Raw genomic sequence first — 20,300 nt, 5'->3', positions numbered from 1 at the left:
AATGGGGCGTAAATGGGCATTTAGCTCAGTGGAATAAATTGCTGACTGCAGGGGGAAGATGGGAATGAAAAAGCGGACCACACATTGCACTGGAGACGACTCTTCTTGCACGCTGCAATTGATGCTCGGTTCATTTCCGCTAGGCTCGTTTTCAGACTGCAGATGGCTTGCTTTGAGTTATTTATGCCTGTTAAACTTTGATATGAGAACTAGGGCTGCACAGTATATCATGTGCTGCATTGATATCGCAATGTGCGCAGTAGTTACAATGCAAGATATGCAATGTTGAGTCCGAATTAAAGTTAAGCAGAACCTATGATATTCGTAGAGTCACTGCTAAGTTTAATTATAGCTGCATGTGCTTTAAAGGCCCGTGACTGAGCATTTCAAGAGAGTTTAAAACATTCGGGCTCAAAGAAATTGTGATGTTTAAAGGTGCAATAGAGATTAGTTGTATTTAATTATTTATATGGGAAATTCTTAGAAATTTAGTCTTGTTTCTAATCCAAATATCTACATTTCAAAGTGAAAACGAGATTATTTTACTTACCCCATGTTTTAAAGTGAACCTATTATGCAGAAATCACTTCTATAAGGGGTTTAAACACAATTGTGTGGCAACCGTCTGTTAATATATCCAGCCGCTGATGTTACCAATGAATTAATTTGATTCTTTATAATCGCACTTGATAAAAAGAGTCTGCTTTGATTGACACTCTCCGTTTGTACATGTCATCAGAGGGGGAAAGCCCCGCCTATTAGTGACAATCTCTTCCTCATTAGCATAGTATGCCAGTCCTGTTTTTGAATCTGCCACTATGCTGGCACAAAGGCATTTGTAACTCCGCCCTCTTTTGAAATGAGATCAATCTCCTTTGAATTTAAAGCAACAGTCACTAAAATGCAGCAATTTATCTAAAGGTCAAAATATTTTTACTTGTTCCAAGAATTTAAGATATATATATAGCCAACTAAGCTAGTGGGTCAAACCCACAAAAATAAATAAATAAATAAACAAATACACAAAAACAAAAATGAACACAAAAATAAAATACATAATACATGAATGAATAGATAAATAAATAAATAAAAACATAAATAAATAAAAATACAAATAAATTAATAAAAAACTAAATAAATATTCAAATAAATAAATATACAATTAAATAAATAATTAAAAATGCAAATAAATACAATAAATAAATAAAAACAAAAGCACACAATAACACAAATAAATAAATACAGTAAATAAAAACAATAAATAACAAATTTAAAAAATAAAGTTTAGCTTTACGATAAATAGCTTTTTTTTACTGTCTATTTTCAATTCATTGGACAAAAACATGAATGAATTTGTTTGCAGACGCTGCTGTGTAACGATGGCTCGATTTATTTAGAAATATGTATGACACTTTGTTTTCATTTATCATTGTTTTGTGAATTAGCAGGTCAGGTTTAAGCAACAGCGGGTCATTGTGTTTATGTTTTCCTTAATGGCTAATTATGCCAGTGGGTGAAACACATAAATAAATAAATAAATAAATAAATACACAAAAAATACAAACAAATACCAAAATAAATACATTTTAAATAAATAAATAAATATACAATTGAATAAATTAAAAACACAAATAAAAAAATACATAAATCATTAAATAAATAAAAAAACAAATAAATAAATAAATTCACATTTTAGCTTTACAGCAAATTGTGTTTTTTTACTGTATATAATTGGACAAAAAATACGACTGTATTTAATGAACATTCTGTGAAACGATGGCTCGTGTGATTTATTTATAAATATGTAAGTGCTGTTTTTATTTATTGCTGTTTTGCAAATTAGCAGGTCAGGCTGAAGCAACAGCAGGTCGTTGTGTTTATGTTTCCTTAATGGCGTTACAGTCTGTATTTATCTGTGTTTATTTCGTGGGTTACAGGTGTCAGGATAATGACTTTTCCTTCACGGAAGATTAAATGAGAAGAGAAAACAGCCTGCTGAGTCAGACTGGGATTTGGTCCAACTTTTTTTGCCCCTGTTTTTATTATCTGGGCACAGCTCCCGTTTCGGTTTTCTGGGTGCGACATTCCATTGAACTCGGTGTCACACAAAATTAGATACGAGAGCAACGAGAGATATAGAGGCTGCCAATTAAGCTGGTGGGTGAATCTCAAACAAACAAAGAAACAAACAAATAGATAAATAAATAGACAAATTAATAAATGCACAAATCAAATAAATAAATAAATGCATAAACACAAAAATAAACAAACAAATACATAAATATATAAATACACGAATAAATAAATAAATGCATAAATAAAGACAAACAAAGCAATAAAGAAATATATAAATACACAAATAAATAAATAAATACAGAAATACATAAATACAAACAAACAAATATATGCATATATAAAAATCTAATAAAAATAATTTAATAAGTAAATAAACAAACAGTCAAATACAAATTTTGTTATAAAAATTTTTTAAAAAGTTTATATTTTTGGCAAATTAATTATGGCATATCACTGCAAAAAAAAAAAAAAACAGTAAATTCTTATTTAAATTCCTTAAAAATTTGATTTAAATTTAAAATAAAATGTGTGATTGTATTTTTTATAGTGTTTTATTTATGCTACTTAAAATAAAAAAATGAAGAAACCTCATTGAAGATCTCACTGTATAAACAACAATAAATACATAATAATAATAATGATGATAATAAAAATAATAATAAAGCACGTTATGAATAAACAAAAAAATAAACGAGTGAACAAATGAACGAAGAGTGGACACGCAAATAAACAAATAATAATAATCTAAAAAAAAATGATAAAAATAACATAAATAACATGTTTAATGAATAAAAATAACATGTTTCACCTGAAAAATGTTTATAATAATATTCTCATTATATATATATATATATGTTTTATTTAAGTTTAGTTTAAATGCAAAATACAGAGACACAAATTAATAAAATAGAAAAATGAATTAAGTTTTTCGTTCAAACTGGAAAAAGCACTTTATGAATGCATGAATGGACGAATGAACCCTAAGCCTAACAAATGATTTAGTAAGCACATAATAATAAAGAACAAATAAAGAAATAAAATAAATAAATTATATCTAAAATTGTAGGTAAATAAAAATTATTAAGAAACATTTAATTAAATAAATACATAAATATAGAACTGAATAAATAAATAAATAAATAAATTAATTGATAAACAAATAAAAAAACACTATCTTGCCTCAAAATGTTCATGAGAATATTTACATTATTTAGTTTTCTGTTGTTTATATATTGTTTTTGTTTTCTGCTGTATATATATTATTTAATCTTTTACTAATTGTGTCTCTGTAAAAATCGCTGCAAAAATGTTTACAAATATTCTCATTTATTTATTGATTTTGTTCACTTTATTTATTCATATTTATTTATTTAGTTATTGATTTTGTTTGCTGTTTATTTTAATTTTTGGTAACATTTTAGTCAAACATTTTCCCAAAGATTCTCATTTATTTATTCATTCATTCATTTAGTTTATTTTATTTATTGGTATCATTTTAGTCAAAAATGTTCACTAATATTCTCCATTTATTTATTTATTTATTTATTTATTTATTTATTTAATTTTCTTTAATTTGATTTTAGTCAAAAATATTCACACAATATTCTCAATATTTATTTTTTTATTTAGTTAGTTTTTTTTTTTTTTTTAATTGTGTTTTTGGTATAATTTTAGTTAAAATTTCCACAATTTCTCCTTTATTTATTTATTTACTTATGTATTTATTTATTTATTTATTTAGTTAGTTTTTTCATTTTCTTTAATTTGATTTTAGTTGAAATATTCACACAATATTCTCATTAATTTATTATTTATTTATTTATTTAGTTAGTTTGTTGTTAGTTTTAATTACATTTTTGGTATAATTTTAGTTAAAATTTTCACAAATTCTTCTTTATTTATTATTTATTTATTTATTTAGTTAGTTTGTTTTTTATTTAATTTTAATTTTTTGCTGTCGTTTTAGTAAAAAATGTTTACAAATACTCTCATTTACTTATTTATCTAGTGATTTTTTTATTTTTTATTTAACTTTATCTTATTTTTGGTATCATTTTAGTCAAAAATGTTCACAAATATTCTAATTTACTTTTTTCGTTTGCTTTTTAATTTACTTTAATTCATCAAATGTATCATTTTACTGTGAAATGTGAACTCCTTTAGCCTGATTTACAGCAGCAGGAACAATATATTTCAACAACAACAACATAAAGTTAAAAAAAAAATCTCTCCAGACCACAGTGAAATGCAAGGCGAGGACTCTCTGGTGCCGCATTTCCCCCTGTCTGTCCTAAAATACAGCGGGCCTGAAATGTATATAGCTTTAAAACATGACAGAGAGCAGAAGGAGAAAAAACCTGGCAAATGTTTGTCCTGAATGGAGGCATCTGTTGGGGTGTAAAGGGGCAGAGCCGCAGCCCATTGTACAGCAAATTTACTGCTTTAACGGGGCTGTGGAGGCAGATTTATAATAATAATATATGCACGGCGAAGGTGAAACGTCGGGTGATTTGTGTTTTCTGAGCTTTTATTGTGTGGTGGGGCATTAGTGCTAAGTTACTTGGAAGTAAAAAGTGTTTTGGGGAGGGGTTGAAAAGGCGACAGCTGAGGACGGGGGTAGGAATGGGGCACTAAACACATGGAGATCCAGAATATATGGAAGAGGTGAAGAACCAACCTACACTGAGAAATCAGATAAGTTGTATATACAGCAGTCAACATTTGAAGTGGATCATCACCGTTCCTCAAAGTTGTCCTTAAACTATTGTACAGCACCCATTCTTGTGCTAGGACAAACATTTTTGATTCACTTTGAATGTTGACTATTGTATATGCAAAACACATGTATGATTGTTCATTTGTATAAATTTAGTGATATATACAACTTACATTTTTAACTATTGGAATTTTATTTTAAAATATGCACATATATAAATGTATTAGCTTTATTTGTATTGGTTTACTCTCCTCTGTTTTTGTATGTTTTTTTGGTGTTTTGTTTTGTTGCTATTTTATGTTTAATTCCTTAGTTCTTCCTTGCTTTTTATTTTATTTTTTATTTTTTTATTTTTACTTTATTTTATTGTTTTTTTTATTTATTTTAATTTTATTAGTATTTTTTTGCTTATACATCTTATTTATTTAGTTTTTATATTATATTTTTATAGATAGTATATCTATAGTTTATTATATATTTTATATGTTTTTTACTTAATATAGTATTATTTTATTATTGTTTTTTTATTTAATTTAATTTGTATTTTATTTTATTTTGTTTTGTTTTATTTATTTATTATTTTATCTAATTTAGTTTTTTTTATGTATAATTCTTTAGTTCTTTTCTGTTTTTATTTCATTTAATATTTAATATTTGTTTAATTGTTTTTTATTTATTTTATATATATTTTTTGCTTTTATTTATTCATTTATTTATATATTTGTATTTGTTATTTAATTTAGTGTATTATTTTTTTTATTATTCAGTTATCTTCTTTTTACTTAATTTAATATTTACTTTTTTATTCTTTAATTTTATTAGTTTTTTTGTGTTGTATTTATTTAATTGTATTTATTTAATTATTTTATTTTGTCTTTTTATTTAATATTTTAATAGTTTATTATACGTTAAATTCTTTAGGTCTTTGCTTTTTACATAATTTTATATTATGCAAAATATTTTAGTTTATTATATTTTAGTTTATTATATGATTAATTCTTTATTTCTTCCCAGCTTTTTACTTGATATAAATTTAGTTTTATTAATTTATATTTAATTTATTTATTTTGTTTCTTTAATATTTAATTGAATTTAGTGTATTATATTTTTTTTTTCATTTTTAGTTCTCTTCTTTTTACTTAATTTATTATTTATTTGTTTTTTTCTTTAATTTTATTCGTTTTTTTCTTTTGTTCTGTTTTGTTTTATACATTTATTTAATTTAATTTATTTATTTAATTTGTCTTTTTACTTATTATTTTAATTTAGTTTATTATACGTTTAATTCTTTGGGTCTCTACTTTTTACTTAATTTAATGTACAATTTATTTATTGTTTTCTTTATTTTATTAGATTTTTTCAATTTCTGTAGTTTTATTTTTTATTTATTTATTATTTAATGTAGTTAACTAACTAATTATTTTTTTATTTATTGTTTTGTTTAATTTCGTTTATTATATGTTTAATTACCCAGACAATATAGCATTTTAAACTATTAAAAATTTACTACTAATAATAATACTATTCAAAAGCAGAAATAAATGGTTAAAAAAAATAAAACATGAATAACAAACTACAGAAAACTGCTAATTTATAGATATTTTTTACAGTGTAAATGAATAATAATAATGATAAATTAACAATCTGCAGCCCTTGTACCCAGTCCAGTTGCAGTGGTGCTCAGCTATAGAGTGTTAAACACAGGAAGCTGTGAGTTTGATCAGATAAAGTCAATGGCCAGATCAGATTTCACCCTCGCTGTGTTACATTCATTCTCCAAAAGTCAAATCTCTGCCCACAAGCTTTTGGCAGACACAGCACAAGTATCCTTCCCTCCGTATATCTTTCACAACACACAGATGCACATACACACACATCTATACATTGCTGCCTTTCCCTACTTCTGTTCATTTTCATGCTGCATCACAATAATTCTGCACCCTAAAAGTGTGTCTCTTTGTGTTGCGTATACTGTTTAGTGTGTATCTGAAAAGTGTACAAGATTTGGGACAAACTACTTTGTAATTAATCGACTGTTCCATTGCTAAGTTACATGCCCGGCCATTCATCCTCATACAATAGTCAACATTTGAAGTGTATTATTATTATTACAGGCGTGTGGAAATTGTCCGTAGTGTGAATAAGCGTGTATGGATGAGTTGTGTTGTGTGTGTTGCGGCTGGAAGGGCATCCGCTGTGTAAAACATGTGCCGGACAAGTTGCCGGTTCATTCCACTGTGGCGACCCCAGAGTAATAAAGGGACTAAGCTGAAAAGAAAATGGTTGAATTATTATTATTATTATTATTATTATTATTATTATTATTATACCAAAATGTCCTGAAATTATTCAGCAATGCTCATTCTAGATTTAGGATTTTTTTATAAAATAAAATTGTGAAATAATAAAAATATAATTGTAATTTTAAGGACATTTTATGATAATTATGCAAACTGTAATGTAAAAAGCCTGTCATTAATGAATTGTACATTTTTTGAGTGGGGTTTATAAAACTAAACAAAACTAAATAAAATAAAATAAAAAGCAAAATGGCAATAAGACAAAACAGAAGGATATCTAAAAGGTAAAAACTAAACAACTTAAACTAACTTAACTTAAAACTAAATAAAAAAATAAATATTTAATTAACATAAAAAAGCAAAAATAAGAAAATATTGAAGTTTATTTAACTGCAAACAAACAAACAAATAAATAAAACAATAGTGAGGTGAACAAAACTTAATAAATGAATAAACAAATAAATAAATACTTACATATTATGCCAACTGTATTGTCATTAATGAATTATAAGTCCATACAATAAATAAATAATAAATACATCATCTTTTTATTTAAAAAATAAATAAAATAACTCATACATTTTTAAGTGGGGTGTATAAAGTAAAATAAAATAAAAAAGACTAAACAAAATAGAAAAGGATATACAAAAGGCAAAAACATAAAAAAATACTTAAAACTAAATAAAAAATATTTAACTCAATTAAACATTTAAAAAGGCACCGAGGATAAAATATTGGTAGCGTGCTTGACTGGCACGTTAATAAATTAACTAACAGACAAACAAAGACATAATAAAAAATTAGGAAGGTTAACAAAACATAAAAAAAATAAATAAAATAAATAAAAGAATACAATAAAAAATAAAGTACAACAAAACAGAAAAGAAAGTCAAACCAAACAAAAAAAATACTAACTAACTAACGAAGTAATTTAAATAAAATCAAATATATTGGTTATTACATTATTACATAACGTATTATTATTATTATTATTATTATTATTATTATTATTATTACTGATTATTACATTACAGCTTGTTGCTGGTGTATGTGGGCGGAGTAATACACAAAGGTGAAGGGTGAAGAGGTCTTTGTGTGCTGTTACTGGCAAGATATCATATAATAATATATATATATATATATATATATATATATATATATATATATATATATATATATATATATATATATATACAGAAGTCAGACCCCCTGTTTATTTTTTTAACGGAAAGAAGATTGTTTCAACACATTTCTAAACATAATAAACATTAAACATTATCTTTGCCATGATGACAGTAAATAATATTTGACTAGATATTTTTCAAGACACTTCTATACAACTTAAAGTGACATTTAAAGGCTTAACTAGGTTAATAAGGGTAACTAGACAGGTTAGGGTAATTAAGCAAGTTATTGCATAATGATGGTTTGTTCTGTAGACAATTGAAACCAAAATGTGCTTAAATGGGCTAATAATTTTGATATTAAAACTTTTATTTAAAAATTAAAACTGTGTTCATTCTAGCTGAAATAAAACAAATAGGACCTTCTCCAGAAAAAAAAATATATATGATCAGAAATACTTTCCATTCTTTCCATTCTTTCAGTTCAGTTTACAGCAAAACATAACCTTGTTGAGATTCCCCCTTTCTGCTTTATTTTGGTTGAATTAGCGGATAATCTACTGTAAGCGCAGTGTGCAAAAAGACAGCTCACCCCGGTCTCAGGATGTGAAGTCCAGGCCAGCTCAGTCATGGCCCATTTGGTGTCCATCAGTGTTTCTGCAGACACAAAAACAGAAAAATACACTCAGTCTGAGGAAACAACAGGCCAGCGAGTGCACAAACATCAGGTTTTCAACAACAACCAAATACTTTTTTAAAATACTTGTATACTCTTGAGTCACACAATATTAAATATTAAATAAATATTATCGAATCTATGAAGAGACAGCTTTAATCCGCGTGATTAGCATTATTTATTTTGGTTTGTGCCGTTTAGCCTCTGTAAAATATTTTACACTGTAAACTCGCATTATTTGTTTAGTCCAAGGTTATAATAGTTTTGGATTTTTCATTAGTTTTAGTTTCTATTTTGTTTTGACTTTTTGTTTTCAAATTTAGTTAGTTTAATCAGTTTTAGAGGCAGATTTACTAGTTTTTATTAGTTTCTATATTTTGAAATGACTTAGTTTTAGTTTAATTTTTACTAGTTTGTTTTATTTTATTTTTTCTAAATAAGGATATTTGTCAGGTGCAAGATTCAATAGTCAATAGAATAAATATTGTATAACAAAAACTCATATTTTTTGAAACCTGTATTTAGAGGACACATGAACACTATCATGTACCACTGCCATCTACCCATCTTCAGTGATGGGAAGTTCAGATCTTTAACGTGGATGTTAGAACTCAACATTATGTAGTCAGCAATGCTAATTACAGTCAGTTAAAACATCACCATGATCTGAAAAATGTCTTACAGTACAGTTTTGCAACCCAACTGAAGCATGATTCACTTATTTAAATTCCATTACGATTGTCTGTTATGAAATAAACTTACGTTTTTCACCAGATCCTCTCATTTAAGCCCACGGTTTACCCACGGTGCTGTTGTTTGAGGTTAGTTCAGTCACAGCAGGCTGTCATGTACTGTTTGTGTTTGGTTGACTGAATCACGCATACGCAGTATTATCGGTTCACCGCTTCTCAGTGTAATGTTACTGTTCTAATAACTGAATGAGAGCGTATATTGGATTATTTAGAGTCAGAGGGGATATTAGGCTTGTTAAATGTAAGCAATTTTTGGATAAGTGTTTACTAGAGACACGAATCGTTTCAAATGATTCAGTTGGATTTAGTGAATTAGTTCAAGCGGTTCACTTAGAAGATCCGGTTAAAAAGATTTGTACGTGATCGCGATACAGAAATAAACCCCATTATTTGGCACAAATGTGTTAACGTAACAGTTTAAAGTGTCTGTATTTAATGCTTTCACCGTGCTGCTGTCATGTCCACTCGTTGTTTTTGTCGTGGGAGCAACAGCGAGGATGATTGGAGGTGAACTGGCTCGATCTGGCCTGGAGCACGAATTATATTTACTTCTAAAAGGCTTACAGAACTAACTGAAACTAACTAAAATAATTGCTAAAACCTCCTCCGTTTTCGTCTTTGCGAATGTATTTAATACATAATCCAACTGTATGTACACAATACAGTTTCAGTTAGTTCTAGTTTTTAAAAAACTCTCGTTTATATTTTTATTTCAGCTAACGACAATTATTTTACATTTTAGTTTTCATTTTTTCGTTCGTTTTCGTTAACTATAATAACCTTGCTTTGGTCACATATTTTCCTCATTTACAATATAAAACACATTTACAGGTTGCTAGATTTCTGATCCCTTAACTCTAGTTAGCTGTTTCAGAAAATAAACAATAACGTATATGCCTTAATGTTCAATTAATGTTTCACGTTTTTACATGCAAATGTCACACGCAAAACTCAGGCACTCGAAATACAGGAGAAACAAATGAAAGGAGAAAAAAAAGCTGTTGAGGAACTGATAACTGTCACTGTCCATACGGCTAATAGATATGAATGTGTTGCTGTGAATTCATGAGCGCAGGAACGGGAAGAAACACCATCATGCTAATCAACAGTGAAAAGACGGCAGAAAAGCCGAGCCGCTTTGTGGGTGATCCAGAAGGCATTGTCAAAGATTTATGACAGCCCTCCTCTAATTAGATTTAATTAGCCGTGTATTTGCGGGGTGGGAAAGAAAAGCGAAGTGTTTCTGAAAGACACACACACACATATAAAACGGAGCACAAGGGTTCTTCAAGAGTGCCATAAAAACACACAAAAGCAGATCTTCAGGCTTTCCTCAATGGTCAATATGGTGTGTGTGTGTGTGTGTGTGTGTGTGTGTGTGTGTGTGTGTGTGTGTGTGTGTGTGTGTGTGTGTGTGTGTGTGTTTTCCTCCCTCTGGCCATATGTGCAGCATATTGAGTCTAAGTGTTTTAGAGGGTGCATTTACTTTTGCACAGAGCAATCGTGTTTTACTCATTTTGATGGATTAATTCATTTAGACTGTCATGTATTTTGTGTGTGGCTGTAATCTGGGGAGGTGTTATATGTAACTGTCGTATGTACAGAAGCAAAGCCGCATCATTGCATGTTTAGTCCTCCAAAGTTGCGTTGGGTTTTAATTTAGTTTATTCTGGATGAAAACATGAGGTTGTAAGAATTAGCTGTAAAAAAAGCTGGGTTGGAATTATAGTAAACAGGCTTGATGGTCTTTTTTGTGTATCGTTATCTCTTATAACTGTTATATTTTTAAAGATGCTTCTATACAGCTTAAAGTGACATTTAAAGGCTTAACTAGGTTAATTAGGTTAACTAGGCAGGTTAGGGTAATTAGGCAAGTTATTGTATATCGATGGTTTGTCCTGTAGATTATCGAGAAAAAATATATAGCTTAAAGGGGCTAATAATATTGGCCTTAAAATGGTGTTTAAAAAATGTAAACCTGCTTTTATTCTAGCCGAGATAAAACAAATAAGACTTTCTACAGAAGAAACAATATTATTAGACGTACTGTGAAAATTTCCTTGCTCTGTTAAATATCATTTCGGACGGAAATATTTAAAAAACAGGGAAATATTTCAAAGGGGGGCTAATAATTTTGACTTTAACTGTATGTGTGTGTGTGTGTGTGTATATATATATATATATATATATATATATATATATATATATATATATATATATATATATATATATATATATTTATAATGATTATAAAACTAAATAAACAAAAATATAAATAATATTACATTGTAGCAGTTAAAGAGTATAAAATAATAAAATAATATAGATATTTAGATATTGAATATAGATTATATATAGAATATATATTACTTTGATAAGCTCCAGATTTGGCTTCAGTATTGACTAAATTACAATTTACATACATTTATTATTGTAAAATTATTATTGTAATACTACTACTACTAATAATAATAATAATTTTAATGCACTATGAGTTACTGGACTAATGATGAATGATTTTATTTTCATTAATTATAAAACATGTTAATAAAAAGAATAAACTGCTGTAATAATTGTATATTATGTATTATTTGTTCATGCTAGACATCATAGTCACATTAACTAATTGACCATTATTTTAAAGTACTATTAATAAAAATATTGTTATTATTATTATTGTTATTATTATTATTATTATTATTATTATTATTATTAAAAACAGCTATAATAATACAATAATAATAATAATAATAATAATAATAATAATAATAATAATAATAATAATGAAATTAATAATAATAATAATAACAAAATTGATAACAATAATAATAATAATAATAATAATACAAAAATAATAAAAACAACAATGACAATAATAATGTTATTGTTGCTATTGTTTTTGTTGTTGTAATTATTATTAATACTACTATTATTACCAATATTCACATCACTGTAAAATATTAACTAAAATGATACAGCTTCTGTAACATTTAAATTAAAACAAATAATCTTTCAATAATGCTATCTAAATCAAAAATATAATACAAACTTTTTTTTCTTTTGCTGTTGCTAAATATCAATAAAACTCTACAGGCACAGCTGCTTATAATACATGCGACCATATCAATGTTATACCAAAAGTAGTCTACATTAAAGGGATAGTTCACTCAAAATAATTAAATTTTCTCATCATTTACTCACCTTTAACTTGTTCAGACCTCCTTTGACATTCTTTCTTCTGTTAAACATTAAAGAAGATATTCTGAAGAATGTCGGAAACCGGTAACCATTGACTTCCACAGTATTTGTTTTTCCTACTATATACGTCAATGGTTACTCAATTTCAGCTTTCTTCAACATATCTTCCATGTGTCCAACAGTCGTAAATATAGGTTTATAATCACTTGAGAGACCAGGGATGTCTGAACTCAGTCCTGGGGGGCCAATGTTCTGCATAGTTAAACTCCAACTTACTTCAACACAACTCCCATGAAGTTTTAGTATACCTAGAAAGAGTTTGATCGGCTGGTTTAGGTGTGTTTGATTACAGTTAGAACTAAAATATGTAGGACACAGGGCCCCCAGGACCAAGTTTGAGCACCCCTGGAGTCGACTAAATAGTGAGCGCTTTTTAATTTTTGCGTGAACTAACCCTTCGATGTGAATATATAGGCCTATCTCTGTGCCTTCACGTGCTGTTTTAAACTGTTAATTCTCCTCAACGCAGCACATTGACACATTGATTCACTGTTATTCATTCATCTTCAAACTCCACAAAAAACAGCTGTGTGTGTGTGTGTGTGTGTTTGAAAAGAAAAGCTCCAGTCAGCGGTCGCTCTGTCGCAGCTCAGCCGGCAGAACAGCAGAGAAAAGCGGCTGAGTCTCCGCTCGGACTCCCGCTGAATGTTCGCCACTGAACGCAGCGTTTCTGCACACTTCGCTTTTGTTAGCGTTTTGTGAAGAAAAAAAAAACAGCAAAGGCGAGCATTGTGTAGCCGAGCGAGGTTTTACATCAGCAGGCAGAGAGAGAGAGTGTGTGAGAGAGAGAGAGAGAGAGAGAGAGAGAGAGAGAGAGAGAGAGAGAGAGAGAGAGAGAGAGAGAGAGAGAGAGAGATGTATTAGCCTGTCATAAACACAGTCAGCCAGTGACAAAACTAGTCAAAAACATTATAGGAAACCATTTAAATGAATGTTCTGCATTATATTACATTATATTATATTATATTATATTATATTATAGGCCAATAATAGTCTTTTTTTCTTATTTGCTTATGTATTTAGTTCTAATTTGTGTATATACAGGGGTCATGCAGCATACATAAATACACTCCATTTTTCACTGAGAACAGCCTAAAGACAATAGCCTATATTTTGGTGCATTTGAATAAAGCTGATTTATTTAACGGATATATTTATTAAAAAACATTTTAATCCCCAAACATCTTTAGAAATATAAAAATAATGCATTTAAAATCAAGTGAAGCATTGCAAAAATAAAACACAGAAATACAACTAAATTCGATATTTGGTTTTTTTTCTTCTTAGTTTTTATTTATTTATTTATTTAATATTTTTTTCCTAACATATACATTTGGTTATACAATTTTTGGACCGTAGAAATTTGTATTATTTTTCTATCTGTTTATTAAACTTTTACAAATGTAACAAAGCAATTGTACAGAGAAATTTAAACAAATATTACTCCCACCCCTACCCTCTAAACAAGATGGAATTGCATTTATCTAAATGAGAAAAGACAAAAATATTAATAATAAGAATGAATACATAATACATTTTAAAATATTTACTAAAAATAAAATTCAATAAATAATAATAGAAAAATATTCAGAATACACATATACATTGATAACCCAATATAACAAACATGAATAATAATGTGACTTATGTAATAATATTAGGATATATTGAATAATATGATTTAATATTTATATTTTATTTAATAATTCTATATAAATATAAGTTTTTTTTGTTTGTTTGTTTTTTACTGCTGCTACTATTCACTGTGTTTTTATTATATATGTATGTTACTTTTTATGTGAACTTTATAAATGCTTTGGCAATACATTTATAACATTTGTTATGCCAATAAAGCAATTATTGAATTGAATAGAATTGAATTGAGATCTGCGAATATGTAGCCTACTCATATTAAATTGAATTAGTTGACTATTTTATTTATTGTTAATGTAATCTGCAAACTTTTGGCAATGCTTGACAAGTCAATAAAGCTAATAAAGCTATTTTAATAATTGATTTGAGAGAGAGAGATAGAGAGAGAGAGAGAGATAGAGAGAGAGAGAGAGAGAGAGAGAGAGAGATCTCCATCAGGACCAGCTGACGTCCGAAAACCATTCAGCGCCGAGAGATTTGCTTTTATTTCCCGCCGGTTTATATTTCCCGCTCCATTCTCTCATATCTGAGGTAAAAACGCGCGGAGTTAACACCTGAGTGGATTGTGGCGGGAACGACGATCAAGCGTCGGTAAAGTCCTTCACTCGCACTTCTGAGCGTTTAGCTATAAACCCACTGCTATAAACTAAAGCATAAACTTGTGTTAGTGAGGCAGAACATTTATGAAACTTGAGGAAATTAGGCGGTGAAACGCGAGACGCAGGTTTCCATTTTCACTCATGTAGAGAAAGCTGCGTTAGCTATTTTAAAACTGTACAACTAAAGTATAACACATATAGTAATACTATATTAAGTACAATGTGTTACTGCATTGTTATATTATATCAAGTACATAGAAACTACCAATGATATTAAAAATAATAGTTTATTAAATCATTTTTCATTTAAATACATTAATAAACCTATTTTTAAACTGTAAAGCTCTTGATATATGGAAACAGTGATAATATATCATCAGTAAGCCTACTTTAAATTATATAAACTAATATATGTTTGATAATTATAAATGTATTTTTTTATAAAATAATATATTTTTTTATATTTTAGCTTACTGTTTTAAACATTCACATCTAAAAAAAAATCTGGAAGGGTCAATAAATCAAGGTTATACGTTATACTAAAACATATTAAAACTCAGCTCAAGAAAAAAAAATGTGTATAAAAAGGAATAATAAAAATATTTGTAAATTACATTCATTAAATATTACGCTTTTGGTTTAAACAGTATACAAATGTATTGGATAATATTAACAACTCCCAAAATGCTGGGCTGTTTTAACCCAACAGTGGGCCAAACGTGGACAGACGCAATACTTGTTTATATTTAAATTAAATTGAAATTAAACTTTTAATCCAACTCTTGGGTTTACCCATTTAATCCAACATAGTTTTTAAGATTGTATAAACTATATAACATACAATAACATAACTCGAATTATTAAATATTATTTTTGGAGAAACATTTCACCCAATTGTGACCCATTTTAACCTTTGAGGAAGCAGGCCCACTTTTAATAACACTTCATTTACACAAACACAGATCTTCCAACAGCTTATTATTAGTACGGCATTTGAACACAGCGTCGTATAAATCCCAGGAACTGTATCTGATGGCATTAACATCACAGTAAAAGGAAAATGACCGGGCAGCCGGATGTTTCGAGGGAAATGTGAAATGATGTGTAAATTACTAAATGATAAGTCGCTGTTTTGGGTTGAAACATTAACAGCGCAGTTGCATGACATACGCCGATTCGATGGCAAATTCCTCTTGTCAGAGTAGCATGTCGAAACACAAACACGCACATATTGATGTAAGAAAGGTCAGCTCCTCCATTCTAATCCTCTAATGACAGAGCAGCGCTAATAACAGAGGAAGACACAGAAACACTTGAATCAACACACACACATACTTGTGTTTCATGGTTGACAGGGACTCTCTATTGTCGTAATGTATTTTTTACAATAAAAAAGGGCTTATTATATGCCCGACCCTACCCTTACCTCTAAACCCAACCCTTACAGGAAACCTGTGGCAAATCTTGAAAGTCAAAAAATGTTGATAAGTATTAGGGCTGCACAAATATTGTCATTGAGTATTGTGATAACTATATTTCTTACTATATTGACCTTACTCTTCGTTACGGAAGTGCGCTCGTTTTTGCAATCGTTTAGATCGTCCGATTCAGTTGCCTATGGGAGAAATGACTAGGGATAATAAACGGCAGAAAGCGGTCAAACTACTCGCTCAACAAGCAAGTGTTTGCATGACTATACAGACCAAGTAGAACAATATAATAGGAAAACATCAGTTTCCAACATCAAGCATTAAAACGAGCTGTTTTTAATGTCTAAAAATTAATGGAAGTGACTGAGACCGGAAGTCTCAAGCCAAATAGGTTGAAATGGCTGCGCCTGCTCGTACACGGAGAATAAGGTTAATACTTTTGCCTAGAAAAATGCTATTTTTATTAGCTATGTTTTTATTTATGTAGTTGTATGAAAATAAACAGGCAAGTTATATTTTAAATTCTTTGTAAAGACCAAAAGTATTTGTATTAAGACTAAAAAGGTGCAAACATTTAGTGTTTAAAACACTAGGAGTGAATGAAAACCACGGCAGATACTCTGAATCTGATTAGCTTTTGTTGTTTTCCTCTTTCTTGCCTTGAATCCTGAATTATAGAGTGGTGCAGTACATTACGGTACAGTTTGGTACGCTTTTATGGCCGTTTCCACAGTCAAAGGGTACCAAAAAAAAACATACTATACCACTTTTTGTGTACCATTTGCCAAGGTTACCTAGCATGACAAAAGGGTGCCAAAAGGCGTAGCTAGACGCACAACTGAACGCTATTGGTTTACATACGTCAGTCACTCGTGAACAAGCAGGACAACAAAATGAAAGAAACCACCATTTTTAAATACACAGCCAAGACATTACACTGTAATAATATATACATATAATAACGAGCCACGGTCGACCCAAGCTGAAACAAACCTTGTCATCTTCTTGCTAAACAGCCACAAAACCAAGAAGTAGAGACTAATCTATACTGTGCCCCGTTGTTTTTTTAAAGGTCGTCTAAATCGCAAGCGGTTTCTCTTTCTTTGTGCATGCAGTGGGTCTATATTTGAAATAAAGAACTTCTTGAGCTGATGAAAAATAACGTGCCCATGATTACTGAAGTGCTTCTGACATCCAATTCATTTAGAAACGAACAAACGCAAGAGTGAAGCGCGGAGAACAAAGGAGAAGCCAGAAAACCGAACAAGCTGCCATGTTTAACTATTATCGTCACCTTTTGGACTATTATGAGCCCTGAATGACGGAATTACTTTCTAACAGAGGCTACGTGTGCTGGTGAAGAATAAAGATGCAGACGAGAGGTTTGCTCTGACTGTAGGCTATATTTTTGTGTAGTTTTTGAACCCAAATAAGGACTAAATGTATGTTGTTTGTAGTTTTTCTGTAATTGATATCATATCGGAGACTGTAAGCGGCTGTGTGTGTTCATATATGTTGTATTTAATTCTTTACTACTTTGTCAACTTTGTGTCTCTGTAAACCACATAAACCTGTAGACACGCATATCCTTTCTATGGTTTTACAAGCGCCTTCATATATTCCTTTGTTCCAGAAAGCAACCTTCTTCTTTTAAACAAAAAGAGGGGTATGTGAACAAACCCTCCTCTATTGATGTGAAGAATGCGGAGAGGATTTAGCTGGTGAGTCAGTGGCGTGTGGGCCGACAGGTGAGAGATTACAGCAGACCGAGCACTCGCAGCTTCAGCCACTGCTTCTCCTGTGCTGTTTGGAGAATGTGGAAAGCTGGAAACCCTCTCCGGCAGGGACCCGGTCGGGATTGTGTGGATTGAGGACTAAAGTGAGTCGAATTTACATGTTGATTTGCATTTATGGAAATCAAAGGTGAAGTAAGTGCTTTCTGCACCATTAGCATCAGCGAATGGAGCTGGGAAAATGACAAAAAAATGAATAAAAGGTTGCTTGACTGGTTTTAGAAATGCTGGCTGCTATTGGGCGTTCAAAAGCAAAGCTCCGCCTCCGAACTCATGCTGTTGGATTGGTCAGTGTTGTTGGGATTGGTCAATAAGGATGATTAAAATATCAAGAATCTGCATAATCATAATATTTTGTGACTGCATATTTAACAGGGGTGTCAAGGTGGCGCAGTGATCGCCTCACAGCAAGAAGGTCGCTGGTTCGAGCCTCAGCTGGGTCAGTTGGCATTTCTGTGTGGAGTTTGCATGTTCTCCCTGTGTTGGCGTGGGTTTCCTCCGGGTGCTCCGGTTTACCCCACAAGTACAAAGACATGTGGTATAGGTGAATTGGGTGAGCTAAATTGTCTGTAGTGTATGAGTGTGAATGAGAGTGTTTCCCAGTTATGAGTTGCAGCTGGAAGAGCATCCGCTCTGTAAAACATGTGCTAGATAAGTTGAAGGTTCATCCCCCTGTGGCGACCCCAGATTAATAAAGGGAGTAAGCCGAAAAGAAAATGAATGAATGATTGCATATTTAACATTTTGGGCCCCAAAAAACTTATTTATTTTATTTTATTTTGGAGATACGCTTTCATAGATGATTAATATTTCATATTTTTATTTGTTTTTAATCTCTCAATAGGTTTATTTTTTATCCTTTTAGCAGACATATCTATTTGTTCCATTTTGTATCTAAAGACCTGCCAGTTTTGTCTCTTGCTAAGCTGTTGTGAAGCGGTCCCGAGTGGCAGGCCCAATGACAAAAAACCCCCACAAAATAAAAGAATGTCACTCTCTGTCTCCAAACACTTGAGCTCTGTTTTGCCTCCCAACACTGAGATGTGTCAACAGCGTGGGGAAAACACTGCATTAAACTTATTAAAGCTATTAGACTGATTGCTTTGTATGCGCTTTTGTTACTGCTTTTATTAGCTCTTGGGGGGGCGGTAGGTGAAGCAGGCAGAAAGTGGGGGAGAGAGGGGAAAGTCGTTGAAAAAGCACGGAGCAAAAGAAGGGGAAGGGGGGGGCGTCCTATTTAAATTGAAATGTGGTGAACGGCCCGGGCCTTTGTGCCACACTGGAGTGTGGTGATTAGAGAGAAGGCTGCTTTTGGCGAGCTGGCGTGCAACCTCTAATTGGTGGAGGCTTCTTGATGTAGATGGCTGGATCTCCAACACCCTCCTCAAACCTCCATGGGAATCCCATGAAAGGAGTCTCCTCATCCACATCCGTCCACTTGCCGTCAGTCACAGCACAATGCCTGTCACTCTCTGGGCCATTTACGTACTAACAAGGCCCACTGTCGAATCTGCAGATGCTGCACTCAATTTGTGACCAAATTATAAATTATTACCACATTATTTCCAATAGGGGAGTCAAAATTATTACTTTCTATGGTACACCGACATGTAGACAATTCAGAATTGTTTTATTATCAGACTACACTTATAAGGATATTCAAAAAAAAAAAAAGAAAGAGTAAGAGAAAGAGGAGGAGAATGCTATGAGGTCTGCTCTGCTCTTTCTCTGCTTTATTATGACGAATAAAGTCTATTTTCTGATATTCAAAACCTCCGGTCTGATCATTTCTAATTGATAAGAAGTCGAATTACGAAACACTCTCAGAAAAGAAAGTACAAAAGCTATCTCTGGGGCTTACTTTTGTACCTAAAAGGTTCACTTTGGTACCTTAAAGGTACCACAAGGTATACTTTTGTACTT

At 30.4% G+C, this 20,300-nt stretch overlaps 1 protein-coding gene and 1 long non-coding RNA gene across 23 annotated transcripts in view; one reads left to right on the top strand and one right to left on the bottom strand.

The window, feature by feature from the left end:
• Window positions 1-20,300, top strand: part of LOC141380246 (uncharacterized) — a 146,954-nt gene that overhangs the window by 47,389 nt on the left and 79,265 nt on the right. For 3 of the 12 annotated variants that reach the window (XR_015522449.1, XR_015522456.1, XR_015522447.1), the window contains one exon: window positions 18,218-18,463. The exons of 6 other annotated variants lie outside the window; for them this stretch is intronic. This is a non-coding gene — a long non-coding RNA (uncharacterized LOC141380246). Of the gene's footprint in view, window positions 1-1,937; window positions 2,800-18,217; window positions 20,039-20,300 lie in introns of those variants that run through there. 3 more of the 12 variants (XR_015522446.1, XR_015522454.1, XR_015522455.1) reach the window with 3 other exon arrangements.
• ephb3b (eph receptor B3b) overlaps window positions 1-20,300 on the bottom strand; it is an 86,867-nt gene that overhangs the window by 32,739 nt on the left and 33,828 nt on the right. For all 11 annotated transcript variants that reach the window (XR_015521043.1, XR_015521044.1, XM_087302271.1 and 8 more), the window contains 1 exon segment: window positions 8,809-8,873. Coding sequence is in view for 9 of the 11 variants with exons in the window: in XM_087302271.1 (XP_087158397.1) it covers window positions 8,809-8,873 (65 nt within the window). In the remaining 2 variants the exon portion in view is untranslated.

Source organism: Danio rerio, chromosome 22, assembly GCF_052040795.2.
Source record: "Danio rerio strain M-AB ecotype USA chromosome 22, GRCz13ab, whole genome shotgun sequence".
Classification (NCBI taxonomy): Eukaryota; Metazoa; Chordata; class Actinopteri; order Cypriniformes; family Danionidae; genus Danio; species Danio rerio.
Note: the sequence above shows the minus strand (reverse complement) of the source record. Positions and strands in the feature narration are given on the sequence as shown.